The 16,002-nt window shown below is 38.5% G+C and overlaps 1 protein-coding gene across 1 annotated transcript; it reads right to left on the minus strand.

The window, feature by feature from the left end:
* Nucleotides 1–10,340: 10,340 nt before the first annotated feature.
* On the minus strand, nt 10,341–15,817 carry LOC307035532 (chemokine-like protein TAFA-4). The gene is made up of 5 exons (XM_079675001.1): nt 15,551–15,817; nt 14,509–14,628; nt 13,085–13,240; nt 12,722–12,846; nt 10,341–11,761 (listed from the first exon to the last, which is right to left on the minus strand). The coding sequence occupies exons 1-5, from the start codon at nt 15,573–15,575 to the stop codon at nt 11,750–11,752; spliced, it is 438 nt and encodes a 145-aa protein (XP_079531127.1). The 5' UTR covers nt 15,576–15,817; the 3' UTR covers nt 10,341–11,749.
* Between the last annotated feature and the right edge of the window lie 185 nt (nt 15,818–16,002).

Raw genomic sequence — 16,002 nt, forward strand, 5'->3', positions numbered from 1 at the left:
ATGGATGAAATATGCCTAATTTGGTTTTGAAGTATTTATTTAGCTGGATCTGACCAATGATCTGCCAACGTCAAGAAAGCCTGTATACAGTAAAGAGCCTCTGTTTAAAAACGGCACCGTTTATTTAAGCGTTGAAGAGGTTTCTTTTATTGATTTTTCTTGCATCTTCCATTGTTCTTGTGAGTGACATTTTAACTTGCGTCAGTTTAACTTATACAAAAAAGTGATTTCAACAATGACAGCTCCCACGAGCTCTCAAATTCCTGGTTCAATGTCGGGGAACTCGGTGACACCTTCCTATGCAAACGTTAGGGAGAAAGCCCAAAGCATCATGTTTTCATCCATTATCCAGACAACGCTGCATCTTCAAATGTATTGTTGCTAAACGCCTGGAGAGAGAAATTGGTTACCCTCAGCAAAACCAATGTTTGGGTTCAGTATTTATACCCATGATGTTCTAGTCTTTGCAAGGACATACATTAAGTCTATTCCACAGGCTATAGAAATATAGGATTAGACGTTGGGCAAACAGGAGAATCTGTAGGGGTCACGGAAATAACTCTAAAGATACAACATGCTGCTGTAAATCTTTTCCTTTTTTTTTTTAAACGTTTAAAAACCTTTCATAATTAGTTTGCACAGGCAGCACTCTTGTGTCTGACAGAATCAAAGTGACGCATGGAGTGCTGAGATTAAATGATATCAAGACCACAAACCCAGTATGTCTTTTTTTTTTTTAAAGAAAGACTTATCAAAGAAACCCACTGTGAAAAATACGATACAAAAGCAATTGATCAGTGCCTAACCTGGACGTGCGAGGGGAGTTTTTCTCTCAATTCAACACATGTTAAGGTTTATTGCATGGCAACTACAGTGAAATTGCATAGTTACTACTTGTCATTATGGCATTTTCACCCCATAAATTATCATATTGTGAATTTGAATCAGTTAGAAACCAAAATGAGGAGAGACAACCATGTTCTGCTGCAATGAAAATGTGTGGTTGTATTAATGGTTAAAACCAAATGAATAGGCATCTGAATGCCAAGTATTCAATGTTTGCTGTTTTTCAGCCGTTGCACATGCTATCTGTTGGCCTCGACTGGACTGTGAATGTGCAGCATAAACACAGATGCCAAATTACAGAACACTTTCCATCATCCATTGTACTGAAATTACAACATTTGTCCAAAGGTGCAGCGGCTGCACGAATACATGAAAATGCTGTTTAGGTCGTGCTTTCTTTTGCTTCAGGCCATGGCAATTCAAACTAGCCTTTGACATAATGTTTCCTGTCCAACATGGGATTGCTAAATGGGCATAATATGTGCAAGATGGCAGCGAGCAGCATCTCATTTTCTGTCAGTCTTCCGAGTGGCTCTCTAGGCTGCCGCTGTAGGCTCTGATGTCTCACATCAAGCTGCTGAACAGTGAGAAATAAGACACAAGTGATGGTGATGTGCCCTGACTTCTTTTTATGATGCACCAGGGACGTCCTGGGAATTGAGGCTCCTGTGGGTTTGTTCGGAAGACACATTTCATTCAAAACACTCACACAGTCTAGTCATGCTCCTTTCTCTGCACTTGGAAGTCTCTTCTCCGTTTCCATGAACATCATGGTGCAACTTAAAGCAACAGGACTTGATGATAAGGTGTTAAAGGTGGGGTAGGTAATTCACTTCAGAAACACTTTTTGTTATATGCCATGGAATGCTCTTAACATCCCGATAGCAATGAATAAATTAAAAGCTTTGACAATAAATAAATAAAAAATAAAAAATGTATTCAACAAAATGGCAGACAATACATTTTGGAATTCTTATTATTGAATTATTCTATTTAAAAGTCTGTGTGTGTTGGAGGAGGGGCTCTGTAAGGAAGTCTGAAGGAAGAGGTAGATTTTTTCCGGTTGTGTACTTTCAAATTCTAGCGCACTCGAGCTGGTTTCTCCATTCTTACCTTTAAGTGTTGAAATAAATCGTATCAAGAAAAAAAATCCCCACACATCGATAATTATCTGCTTGAGAGAAGATCCATGCTCAATGTGCCTTGGTGCTTTGATCCATTAGTAGTGTATAAAAGGAAATGCAGGCAAACAGTGGATCTGCGCCAGATTTATGTAGACGAAACGGTAATGTTTGCATACGGTGCATAAAAAGCATTCAACGTGATACAAGTCAGTGACTCCATTTTGCAGTTGTTTTCTGAGGCATTAAGCAATTGCAATGATTAAGCAGTCTAATCACACCCTGTAACCGAGAACTGTCTCCACTGGCCCCTGCAGGATTCGGAGATTTTAAAGTCAAGGTAACGCAGACCAAACTAGATTCTAATTAAAGTTGACATCAGGTGCCTCATGCTCCTTCCCCCCCCCCCCCTCTTCCCCAGGCTTTCATCTAAATGATTCATGCAGAGAACGCCAGGCCTTTCATGCCGTTAGGTCCTCACAAAGGAATAACAACTTGATCACACAAAGCAAACATAGACAGATTTACAATGACACCGGCACAGTGTCTGTTGCACCGAGTTATATGAAGTCATGTCAAACCAATGCGGAGGCGCTCAGAAGACATTTTGTGTTTTTGCGGGGACGTTTCTTACAGATATTCGTGCTGACGAATGTGAGAGTAAATTCAATCAGAGAGCTAAAATTGGTTTTATAATGCAATCACTCTGCAGCATGAAGACAAAATACAACAAAATGTTAAGTTTCCTGTTGTGCTAATTTGAATGTGACCTGCTGTGAACCTGAAGTGATATTTTGGAAATCATTGTGACAAGAGTGTGTCCTCCATATGTTGAGGGATTGAACGATACTACTTTGAAAGAAGACTAGTTTAAGAAACTCATTGTTAGGTAAGAGCATTAGCTAAATGTCTAAGGGAAACACACAATTGAATCGTTCTCTGAAATTGCAGATGATACAGGTAGGCTAAATTGCCAAGCAGAAAAATGAATACTTGGAGGCTTTTTTACTTCTTCTTCTTCTTCTTCTTAAAATTGGGAAGAGGATTTATCTCTGTGTGAGAAAAGACTGCCTTGAATTAAAGATGAGCTCCCCCTGCCTTTTGTCGAGCCATTGTGAACAACACAGCATAAAATGCATAATAACTACAGGTATGCAAAAATAGGTTGGGTATTATACTTCAGCTTTTTGGAGGAGCTGAACACACACTCACCATGACATGACAATGCCTCCAGGCTGAGTTAGTGGGCTGTGCTCTGTTATTATTGGTATATTTGAATTGCAGGCTTACAATCCTGTCTCTTCAAAAATGGAGTTGAACTTAGTGCTGCTAAAAAAAAGAACTTCAAGTTTGGTTTCTAATGTCTCAGCCTTGAATATAAACAGGTGTGTACCTTTAGAAGAGACATAAAGAACTCCCTGACTATCCGTAAAACATTTTAAGATAGGGATATTATTGTGTTCATTACCAAGAAAGTGTCTGCATAAGATTTTAATTTGTTTGTTTCATGGCTGACAAGGACACAATGTGAGCGGCATCCTTTGAGGCGAAGGACATGAAATGAGCAGCGAGCGACTCATGTCCCATCCTTCTCCCAGACTGTGGTGACTTGCTGTGGGTTATTTTCTTTCTTACTGCTAAGGCCTCATTCTTTACACTTGACTATAATGGAAACTGACAGTACATCACAATTACCCATAAAAGACACTTTAAAAATAGTTTAGGAAATTAAGCTGGCCTGATCTTAAGGGTGAACACATGGCCCGTGCTGAACTGCACCCTTTGAGGGCATGTACAAGTTTAGAGGACTTCACACCTTTATTCTGTTTTCCTCTTAAAAAATGAAAGCATGCTGGTAAGCATTTGAGTTTGCAATGCCTTTAAGAGAGGGGGGGGAAAATAGCAGGCTGCTCATCAACATGTAGACTGATTAAATATTCTAGTGTAACAATTACTTTCTAGGCTATGCAGACAGACTTGCAAGGACATGACAGCTTATCTTTCTCATTTACAACCAAGGCAAAGCAAACATCAGCCAAATACTGTTGAGGCAGCAGATGTACTTCTAGCAGGTTAGAAATACGTGTCTATTTTGACACTGTTAACCTGGATCGCATGCATACTTTAACCTAATTTCTCCACATTTAAATAGAGACACTGACATCACAATGATCTAAGAAAGTGGCGATCAAGACTGTAAAGTCATTAAAATGGTTTCAATAAAATGTTAATAGAGTGGAGGAGAAATGTTTACTATCAGTGACAGCATTGCAAGTATGTGGAGTGATAGGTTTCTTATTGGGAAGTTTAGGGATGCTTCACTTTGGGTAAAATGCAGAAGAATAGCACCAGATACCCTACTCTCATATACTGTATACAACTTTCATATCATGTGAACATGAACCAAAGGGAGAACTACAGCACTTGTGTACTATGTAAAGTAAACATGAGCCCATGTTTATGTATGCTACTTAAACAGCAGCATACATAAACATGGGCAGAAAGATGTAAACATTACAAACTTCACAGCGCGTGCAACAACAGTCACACAGCAAGAAACACACCTGGCGCAGGTGCATAGGTCTACAACTGTAGATGCACACGAGAACACACACACATTAACAAGCATGCTCTCATCTGAACAGTGAGTAACAACTTTAGATGAGTTTTGTTATTGTACTCACCTGTCTGCAGCATCATGTGAGGCTTGTGCACCGCGGGGTCCTCCACAGTGGGCTCCAGGTTTAACTTCTCCGCTCATTCATCCTCAAATTAATATAAATTCCACCCGCTGATTTCCTGAAAGTTTTCAATAATTTAAACCCAAGAAAGGCTCTTCAGGAGCATCAGAGATTATTTTCACACACCTGATTAAAGGAAGAAAAACCTGGCTGACCCAACACGAGCATTTAAACATCATGCACGCTGGGTGTGGCTTAATTTGTTTTGGGTCACTTAGCACGCTGGCCGGGTGGTGCACTCAATGACATGCTTATTTAAGATAGATCATCCTTTTGTTTAAGACGAGGCAAAAATATTGCTAACCCTAACCCAATGTAGAGGTACTTATGATTAAAAGTACTTAAAACAACAAGTAGGGCTTTGCAATCACAATTGTGCATGGCTAATGGGATTAAATGAAATTCAAACTACTTCAACCCTGATAGTGGATTGATGGACTCAAAACCCTTTGAGTGAAGTGGTATGAAGCCAAATCCTTGATGTGAATGTCCACAGATTGTTTAATTTGTTTAATCAGTACAAAAACCTCAGTTTTAAAGAAGATTTAGTAAAAGATGGTGAACTCAGTGACTTCTTGGAGTCTCCGTTCGTTGCCTGGCAACCTTATTATTGGTAACAAGACTACAGTAGTACAAATAAATAGTCCTGCAGATGAACCCCCATAAAACCATACGTTGACAGATAAAGATTAATATTTAAAGAGCAAACATTAGAATAGAAAGCAAACAAATGTATTCAACAAAATGTCAGACAATACATTTAGGAATTATTTATCTTTCTTTTGTATTTATTTATTTAGGAAGGGTCAGGGTCGTCCCTGGCCAACTTGAGGCCCCACGCAAAGTTAGATAATGAGGCCCTCTGTATCGCGAGTGTCGACGTTTTTTAAAAACCCATTAACATGCATCCGACACAAAATCACATACCTAAGGAATGATAAAAGCGAATATGCACGGACAGTATGAAAAACAATGATATGAACCTTACTCCACTGTTTTACAGATTTGGATGTTCCTTAGTTCTGTCGGCTGGTAGTTTTAAATATAATTCAAATTATTTATATGGGGTGTTAATAAGTGAAACTAAAACAATATTTTACTTACTTAATGTTAATCTCCTCATGTCAAACAAAGTTTAGTTTAGTTTATTTATTTATTTATTTATAGTGTCGTGGTGGACAGTTCCCATCGATGAACTGTCACAAAAACAGTAAATGGAGCAGCTTTAGCCGACATGGCTAATTTCCAGCTGTTCTCCCCGGCCAGATGGTAATAGACACCCTTAAAATCACAATATATCAACAGCATTACTTATAAAAAAATATAAAATAAAATAAAAAGGATAAAAGACAAGTAGATACAGGCGAGAGTATAAAAGAGAATAAACAACACACGTTACTACATACAGTACATGTCACATAGCACATCACAATCACATAACAGAAACGAGGGGCAACATCCATGATCACAACATGTAACGCAACATGTAACACTCACGCCATGCTCAACACAGACTAGTGTGTGCAAGTGTAGTTCTCAGTGAACCATGTTTTTAAAGTGAGCTGTGAAGGTGGTATGTGTATGTATGTATGTCTTTGATTTGGGTGGGTAGAGAGTTCCAGTTTTGTATTGCTGTGACTGAGAATGATGACTGACCAAAAGTACTCTTCCTGAATGGGACTGATAGGTCGCCACGTGTCTTCTAGTGGTCAGTCTGGTGTTGTTACGTTGAGTAACCAATGAGTTAAGAGGGGGAGCTGCTGTATTGTGCAGGATTTTGTAAACCAGAACGATGTTCCTATACTTTATTAAATGTTCCCAACTCAGGATGTTATGCTTGTTGAGGATGGTACAGTGATGGGAGCGGTTAGGTTTCTGGTCCAGTACTTTGAGGGTTTGTTTGTACAGGGTTGCTAGTGGCTTCAGTGTGGAGCTGTTAGTTTTCCCCCAGCTTGTGAGACAGTATGTTAGATGTGACATGATCATGGCATTCATGTATAATTGGGAAGAATTTCTAGTGACTTTAGTTTGGCTGTTCTGATAAACATTGCAATAAAACCTTGATCTTTACTGGCCATTCAGTTTTATATCCTACCTTTACTTTTATTAAGGGAAATCAGAATAACTCTTTCGCTCAAGATATGCCAGTTTGTATGAAAAAGATGAAATTATTTTTAACAAAAACGGGTTAAATGTAAAGTTACAATTGCTTACGGGAGGTAGATTTTCCCATTTTCACCCAGTATCAGAAATAAAAGAAAAACCGTTGAATAAAAATATAGAAAATCATATGATAAATCTCAAAAAACATTTAAGATGATTCTCAGTGCAGTTGTGCCAATGTCTCTCGCCTCCCTGTACAGAAAACAGTGTCTCTTTCATTAGTGTAACATGCAGCCATAAGGCATGGATGCATATGAATACATAACACGCAGCTGATAACATTAATATAATCCAATTAATGTTTGTTCGTTAGAGTGTTATTGGTTAGCTTCCTGTTTTAATGAAGCAACACTTTTTTAATTTCTTTACACGATAATTTGTATACATAATGCCAAAGCAACTAGATGAAACCTCTCAGCCATGACCAAACTACTCTCAGTCTATTGCTCTGAGTCGCCTATAGTTGCCTGCAGTAAAAAAAGGCTAATTTGGTACACACACACACACACACACACACACACACACACACACACACACACACACACACACACACACACACACACACACACACACACACACACACACACACACACACACACACACACACACACACACACACACACACACAGATAGAGAGAGCAAGAGACAAGGAGAATTGTGTTTACATTTTATTACAAGTGTCAACTCCATATGAGGAAAAAGTTGTTAAAGTGGAATTGAACAGTGTTTCCATTATGTTTTTCATGTGCCCCAGGACAGTTTATTTTCTATTAGGGAAAATGAACTACTGTCCCCAATAGACAGTCACCAGAGAGGGAAGGGTCTCTGCAACATATCACCTGCAAACTGATATCAAATAAGCTGCCACGGAAAAGTGTTATTTGTCACTGGTTTGGAGTTAGAGACTCATATCTAATCAAATCGTTCAAACTTTTCTCTAAATGTGTGTTGTTTCGGTCTTATCTTATGGATAAAATGAGAAAAAATGTGAACGTATGTGCCCTACTATGCTTATTTTCAGGTTCAGTGTAACATAGTGATGTCAGTCTGTTATGGAAGTTTACAAAGCAGTCCACTCCGGGGGTTTCAGGCACGGGGGATTGAGTGGGAGAGAGACTTCCTGTGGAGGGAACGACAGGATTTTAGCATTTGGAGACCATTTACATCCACAAACCTAGAACACTGCAGGAAGGAAAAAACCCCAAAAGCATAATAGGGCCCCTTTAATCATCTGCCTCATCTGTAAAACATTGTTCTTATTCCATTGCAAAGAGAATCTCATAACTCCAACCTTAATTATCTCGCTGCTTTCAGTTCAAATTTAGGAGTACATTTCTGTATTTGAAGTCATGTATTATGACAGGGGCTCACAGGGTTTCTTCTCAATACGTCCAGATTAACAGAGATAACGCTCTTGAGACTGGATTTAAGGTTATTTTAAAGTTAAAAGCTAATCATGCAGCGTGGAAAGATTTCTTAAACTTTTATGAGAACCTCCTTAAATGTGTATAAATCACAGTTTATCTCAGATACATCTAAAAGTCATCTTAAAAAAGGTCACATCAGCTCCTTTGAAAATGAAAATTGTGAGTGCTGCGGGTATTTTAGGAATATATTGTTACTCATTTGAGGGTGCGTGCTGTCATCGTTGACATAAACCCCAGTGGGGCATAACATATTTTTTACCTTATAAGAAAAGTTCCCAAAAGTTTGTTCTTGTTGAGAATTTTAAAAACAAAATCTCTTATTTGAACAAGTAAAGGTTACAGACAATATACAAATATGACAGTATGTACAGTACAGAGGAATACAAAATTAGTTCAATGTTTGTGAAAAAGTAATCACCGTGTAAGGATGGTACTTATATGGAAGTCACACATCAAGGTTTCCCTTTCAATTTCTTTTTTCTGCAGCTTCTGTAAAGTCAGTCAGCAGATTTAGTTATTTTCTTTCCAAAGCTTTTTTCGTCTAGATCTACTTAGATTTTATTACCAGTCGGGGAATCTTGGGACCTTCAACTTTAATGAGCTTTGCATTTCTGTACAATACAGATACAGATAAAAACCAGATGGAGAATGGTTCAATGAGCGGGTAAATAGACTTTAGACTTTACCTTAGAGTCAAATATTAAACCCTCTCTGTAAACTCCAATGTCAAGCCTGAGAAGTTAAATCAGTAACCAAAATTATCTTTAATAAAGTACAATTCTCTTTCCATTTGCATGAAGAGGTTAAAATAGCTTGTACATAGTTTGTGTATACATCCTTCCTGCATTTAAGGGAAGCGTCATTGCCAAAACTGAACAGAATCTTAAGTGACGAATCATGAAAAGCCACATTGATTATTCTCATTATGAGTCTTAATGAATGGTTTTAAATATTCTTATTCTGTCCCACTGACGCTCAAACACCTAAAGCTGTTGAACTAGCAATCACACAAGACAAAGAAAAGCAGCAGTTCACAAATGCAATGATGATGTCTGGCCTTGAATGATTTACGCAGTGAAAGGGAGAGTAATGTTGAGTAATTCATCTGGTCCAGATGTTCTGAAACAATACTGTAATTACGGTTTAAGCACAGGTCATTGCAGCACTCCTTAGGGTGCCATACAACACAACAGCTGTAACTTTGTCAAGCCCCTGAGAGTTGTTAATTCAAATGTAAGGTCGTTTTATTGCCATGCAGTCATTTGTGATGATTGAAATGGATTGCCTTATATACCAAGGATTTTTATCATTGAATGAGCCCTATGAATAGTATTATATTCAGTCAGCGTTCAGATTCAATATACCCAAGGTATTCTGTAAACAGTACGTTCAACCATCATCTTCTGACTTGACCTGATCTTATCGTCTCCTGTTTTAATACTGTTGTCAGATCAAAGCTTCTGATGGGTAGGTAGGTACAATACAATAAACAGTCATATTGACACGCTGAAGCTTACATAGCCCATGAACATAATCCGTTTTTTATATGAATAGTTTTCCATTATACTTTATACAACGCAAATGTCTAAAATGCATTATAAACATTGCTCTATAATCTTCTTTCACTTTTACATTATGCTATTAAACAATAACCATTTCATATAACAAAGCATTTTATAATCCTTCATAATTGTTGCTCACTGACATTTAATTGTGCAAGGCTCACAGAGTAGTATAATTACATAGTTGTGTAATACAATGCATTATTTTCATTACGCATTATAATTCATATATACATCAATACATAACAAGCTTGTTGTCAGTTATTATAAGGGGTTATTGTATGCTTTAGGTTAGTAATAAAAAATAGAATTAACTGAAAAGCGTCAGCGATTAACCAGCAAATATGACAAACGGTGATACTTGAAGTCATTATAAAATGCTTTATCATGTATTTTGCCTACTGGTATAAATCATTGCAAATATGAGTGCTTATATTATACAGTGCTATAAGCAGATTGAATACATGTTAATAACACATAACAGAACGTTTTATTTATTACCAAAGGCATGTTACTCTATTTGTGAATGACATAATTGATATAGAGGAGAAGTTTTTCAAAATGTCCTAGTAATCACATTACTATGATGACATGAATCTTAAAATGACATGATTTTGATGACATGCATATTGAATATGAATCTGAAGTTGTCCATAAAGCAAAGCAAAGCCAAGCATCAAGTGACTTGCACTGCATGACAGCTCAGGGTAGAATCTTGTCACCACCAGGACATAATGTAATTGTATTTAGTAAATGTTGAGAAGTCTGCTTAGCATTCAGCTGCATTCAACTCTCACAGCATGTGGCATTCATACAAGTCTGATGCCACAGATGGGATGATTTGCAGCCACACTGTTAGCGTTATTTTAAAATGTCTCTTCCATGCAAAGGTAAAATGCAAAGTATCGGACTAAATGCAAGAGATAAAAGAGAGGCAATCAGGGCGGGCCCAGAAGGAATATTACTCAGACAACTGATGAAATGGTAATAACAGTAAATATTCTGTTCTGTTATTGTCTACAATTTGCTTCAAGGCAGAGAATCTCCAATGTTTCCCATCATAACTATACGCAAAGTTCCCTCCACAGGAGTACTCAGTTTAGAGAGACAAACAAAAGCATGATGTAAATACTCTCAGCAGTGAAGAAGCCCCTCTTCTCTCTCCCCTTTCTCCCCATGATTAGCATTTCAAACAGTCCTTGTTTTTGCATCAGAGCTTCATGCCATCACAGCCTTGCAGGTGGCCTGTCCAACCAGTGGAGTCGAAAAGCAGCCTTTCCGTGTGTGTGTGTAGTTGTGTGAGGGCGTGCTTGGGAGAGTGCCTCTTCTTGGTAAGGAGTAGCCCAAAGGGACCTGACCTCTTTACAGAGCTCGGAGTAAAAGCATTGTTTACAAATGCTAATCATAAATATCTCAGTATTTGTGGTCTCCTGCTTTGATCGACAGAGACAGTCACAAGCATCAAACCGGATTCACATTCTGCCTCCTGAAAATCCACAAAATCTCTCTTTAAGTGTCTGCCAGCAGGTCCATCCAAACTTTGATTGAGTGCATAACAATGTGCCCAGCATATCAAGCACTGAAACAACGATTGCAGACGATTGCAGTTGCTGTCTGTTTGGACTGGGAAAGGGCGCTGCGACATTTTATCTCAAGTCAGATGCTAATTGATTGTCCGCTCCGTGGGATTAACCCGACCAAAATTGTGTTTAAAGCAAAAGGGAAATTAAAAATAATGAGCTGCTGCGGTTTAAAGCTCATCTGATTAAATCTATATTGTTCTTTGCTCTATCTGACAGGGCGTTCACTGTCCTCAGAGTCCAGTGTTAGTTAGGGTGATGCAGCAGGTCGGGACAGGCTTCGAATGATTAGATTGGGCTCCTGTCTTGCTACCGCGCCACCTAAAAACAAAAACATATTAAAGTACAAAGTTTCAACAACTCGTTAATTTCAACCTCAATATACTTTAAACTAAATTAAGCTGAGGGATATGATAAAAAACGTCCATTTCATTTAGCATATAAAGTAATTAGCTCCACCGTTACCAGCTGCAACACTAACGTGATTAACATATTAATGCATCAATATCTATAATTACTTTATATATTGTAAATTATTCAGAAATTCAGCAAAATTGGGTGTTTTTCCTCAAGTATATAATGATGTTAATACTTTTGCACTCGTACGTAATTCAATATTTGGATGCAAGAACTTTACGTGTACCAGTGTGTCTACACTGAGCCCTTTTTCCCTGTTCTAACCCTTTCTGTTCAGTAGAATAATCTGATGCACCGCATGACTACTGGGCATCCTTTGATCCCTTGACGCATGCTGCCAGAGCTAACTTTCCACTGTTTCACTGTAAAATGCTCCCCCCAGGATTCATACACATAAAACAGTTCAACAAAAAGGCAATTTATAAGAAAATGCATTTCTAAACACAGTGGGGTTTCCTTTGGCCGTCAGATTTAATTACATGGGTTTTACTGTTTAGTATTAGTTTACAGCTTATTTCCTGTTTGTCCTCTTGGCCCCATCATTCACACGATTATAGAATTAGGGTTTCTGAGCCAACTGTGCCTGGCAGAGAGCAAGACGGTTGATATGGCCGATGGGAGCAGTTATTATGCCTGATTGTGGAATCTTTCGGGCATTAAAGGAGAGCTTACTAAATAAAGCTTTCTGATGAGCATTCACAAGTCTGTCGGCCCTGTTTTGCACAAGAGTGTTGCAATAAAAAAGGAGAAGATTTACCATAAGACTGAGTTTTAGCGTCTATAAATACCATGCCTTAAACTAAATCCATTTTGTGTTATTTCCTCTTTTGTGGCCACTGTGACTCAGAGCGAGGCTGGCCTTACCTTTGTGGTCTTTACTTTGTTCCCAGAGATGCATGACCATCCAGTGAGGTCTGGGAGAGCCCGGCACTCTTCCCCATCTAGACAAGGCTCCATTTTACACCACCACTTCTGACGAACAATGGAGGCTGGAGAGAATCACACCACAGCCGAAGGTCACTTTAAAGAAAGGACTTCAAAATACACTTGTTTGGTAAAAGCATAGACTGCAGGGGAAAAATACATCTCAATCAGATGTCAACTTCTCAAATACCCCTTAATCAGTGGACTCTGCTGAAACTGACTTTACTCTTAACAATAATATATTCATGTCATGCCAGAGTATTTCAGGTTGAGAGAGGAAGAAGAGGGTCCCAGTAATATTACCTTCAACACAAGAGGGCAGAGCTCTTGTTGTCCCTGCCACCTGTCCTGGGAAGCACGAGCACTTGACTGTTTGAGAGCGTTCCTCAATTTTGTTCTTGTTGCAGCAACGATGAGCAGCAACCACTTCACAAGTCCCTGTCCTCTTCTGCGATGACCCTGAAGAAGAGAATTTAGAGGAAAAGGTGACAATTTGTCATACTTTACATGTAAGTAGAGGCAACTTGAGTGACTTCAGCCGGAACAAATGACATTATTATACTCACGTTTTCTTGGCTTAGATAGTTGTTACATTTAAATAAATATGGTTACACTCGTTCAGATTGTCAGATAAGCAAAGCAGTACTTCAACCCTAGTGTTGATGTTTCTAAAGCCACAGCGCCACCAAGTGGATGAACAAGCATCAGCACTCATGTCACACGAAAACCCATATAAAATGTAAAAACATTTTAGCAGCCATCGGCATGTTTGGATACCTAATTGAATTCGATTAGTTTTGGATTGCCTAACTAAAGAGAAACTACAAAAAATAAACCACATGAACAGAAATATCTGTCCAACATCTGCTGCTGCATTACTTTACCAAAAAAAGAAAAAATGCTTTTGGTGATAATCACACCGCTGGTGATTCATCCTGAGACACTTAAAGAGATCTTCCAAATTAAGAGGTGCAACAAAGCAGAAGTAAAAGAAAAGATAAAGGTCAAACTCATGCGTGCTTGCTGTTGCTGAACCTAAAGTGCTTGATTGACCAACAACACCTGCATGGATTGAAGGTTAATTCATAAATAAAGTGTTGTTTAAAATCAGACTACAATCAAGATAAGAAATGGAAACTGTAATTATACAAAACAAAGAAACATCTCAGTTTTAATGTAACACTAAACTACTTCACTACATTTGAGTTATAAAAAATTTACTCTTTACAAAATACTGCATAGGCTTATGAAATACAATGGAATAATATGGATTAAACCAGTGGTTCATAACATTTTCCAGCTTGTGGACCCTTAAAACAATAACTGAGTATATATTTGGGTTGGGTCATCTCCCAATCCCTCCTTGGAGGGGGCATGACCCCTAAAAGGTCTTAACTTTAACTTGTTATGGAGTACTTCCACATTATTTTATGGGTATTTTTAGTAAGCTAAAGGATATAAATACTTCCACCACCATTGCTTTAATTGCAACAACTTAGGTATGTGGCCAATCAAATCCCTTTACATTCATTTTCTTATCTGTCTTACTACTGGGATCTGTCTAAACATCAAAAACCGACACCTTCCATATTGACTTTTGTGTCTAATGACAAGGTTTCAGGTTACGTTGCTTGAACTAAGTTCTCTATAGGCGACCATGGTGGTGACCAGGAGCCATAATGAGACCCTCAGGGGGTGAGACAGGTCTGGTTGGGTCTGACACTCACCTGTCTGTCCTCGGGAGCTTTGGTTGCCAGTGGACACAAGCTGGCTGCAGAGGCTTACTACACAAAGGAGCAGGAGGCTCCAGTGTAACGGTCGTGGCAATATGTTCAGCTTCATCTCGCCTGCACAGAGAAAGAGGCTCATGCACACTCAATCAGAATTAGACCAATATGTGGGACCATTAAGTCAATTAATATGGCTTTTTAAATGCTTCTGATATCTCCCGACTCCTGATATGTGATTCATTCAATCATTGCATCTATTTGCTCAATCATGACTCTCACATCACTGGGCCAAGCCAAGGCAAATTAAAGAAATGCCAATAAAAGGCCGATCCGAGGCAGATGAGAGCTTGCACTCATGTCTGACTCATATTATCCCTTCAGCTGAAAACAGCTCTGTATTCAAAGCTAAACTCTCCCTCCAAAACAAGTTGTATTCCACATGAGTCACAGAAAAACTGGGACATTGACTTTGAAGCAGCAATAATGAATGCAGGACAAAGATGACAGAGTAAAACATCCCTGCTCACTCAGTTTGCTTGAGGAATTTCACCAGTTATATATTGGCTATAGCTTAGAGTTGCAGGTAAAGATTATTTGTGTCCATATCAATAACTCTGCAGAAAGGCAATTTGATTTACAATCACGTGACACAAATGATTGCGCTTAAGGAGCTGGAACCAGCAAAATGTCAAGAATTGTGCTTGAAATAATAACGATTATTCGAGCTTGATAATAGTATGCCATTCATTTTTTTGTCAATAATATGTTTCATGTTATACATTATATTGTTATGATATACATTTATATATCTTATCCTCATAAATAAAACCTTTATTCATAGTTCTGTCAGTAGCCTACACATTCACGTCTTGCATACACATAGCAAGGCTACACTACTAAAATCATCAAACAAAGTTACTCTGCCAGCCTTTAAACATTTTAGAACATCAGATATATCAAAAATAAACACAGGGCCATTTGACATTTTCCAGACTATTGGCAGCGATTGCTATTCTTAAAAAAATATGAAACTACTTACCTCTGTTCAGGTTATTGATATGCATGATAAACCACTGCTGGAGCCTCGATCGGTTTCTGGGTTTGCATAATGCATGGGCTACTCTATAAAACTATCGTTTCGGGAAGGATGCAAAAGTTTAGTGTAGATATGATCCTCCATTTTCAGAAGTTTTCTTTCCCAATTCAGAGAACGAGGGAGGAAAAATAACGCCCCAGCTGATACAGCCAACACGTCGGTTCATAGAAACCCTGCACCTTTACACCTCAGCTGCTCTACCTGCAGAAACTACTCGCACAAACAGGATGTGAAGTGACAGATATGTTGTTCTGTGAACACAGCGGCATCCCTCCGAGCCTGGCAGCTTTAACCGTCGGGAAATTTAAAACTTAATCAAGAGAGAGAAACCATCTGTCCCCCGGACAATATGCGGCCACTTTCATTAGCGCCATAAGAAGCTTAAAGTGCGGAGC

This window comes from Notothenia rossii (assembly GCF_949606895.1).
Source record: "Notothenia rossii genome assembly, chromosome: 4".
Taxonomy (NCBI): domain Eukaryota; kingdom Metazoa; phylum Chordata; class Actinopteri; order Perciformes; family Nototheniidae; genus Notothenia; species Notothenia rossii.

Excerpts from the sequence above, each read along its gene's own strand:
- LOC307035532 (XM_079675001.1), bottom strand. The coding sequence starts at position 15,575 with ATGCATATCAATAACCTGAACAGAG. Across the intron at positions 14,629-15,550 it reads TATCAATAACCTGAACAGAG|GCGAGATGAAGCTGAACATA; the intron begins GTAAGTAGTTTC and ends TTCTCTGTGCAG. Across the intron at positions 12,847-13,084 it reads TCTGCCCTCTTGTGTTGAAG|CCTCCATTGTTCGTCAGAAG; the intron begins GTAATATTACTG and ends GATTCTCTCCAG.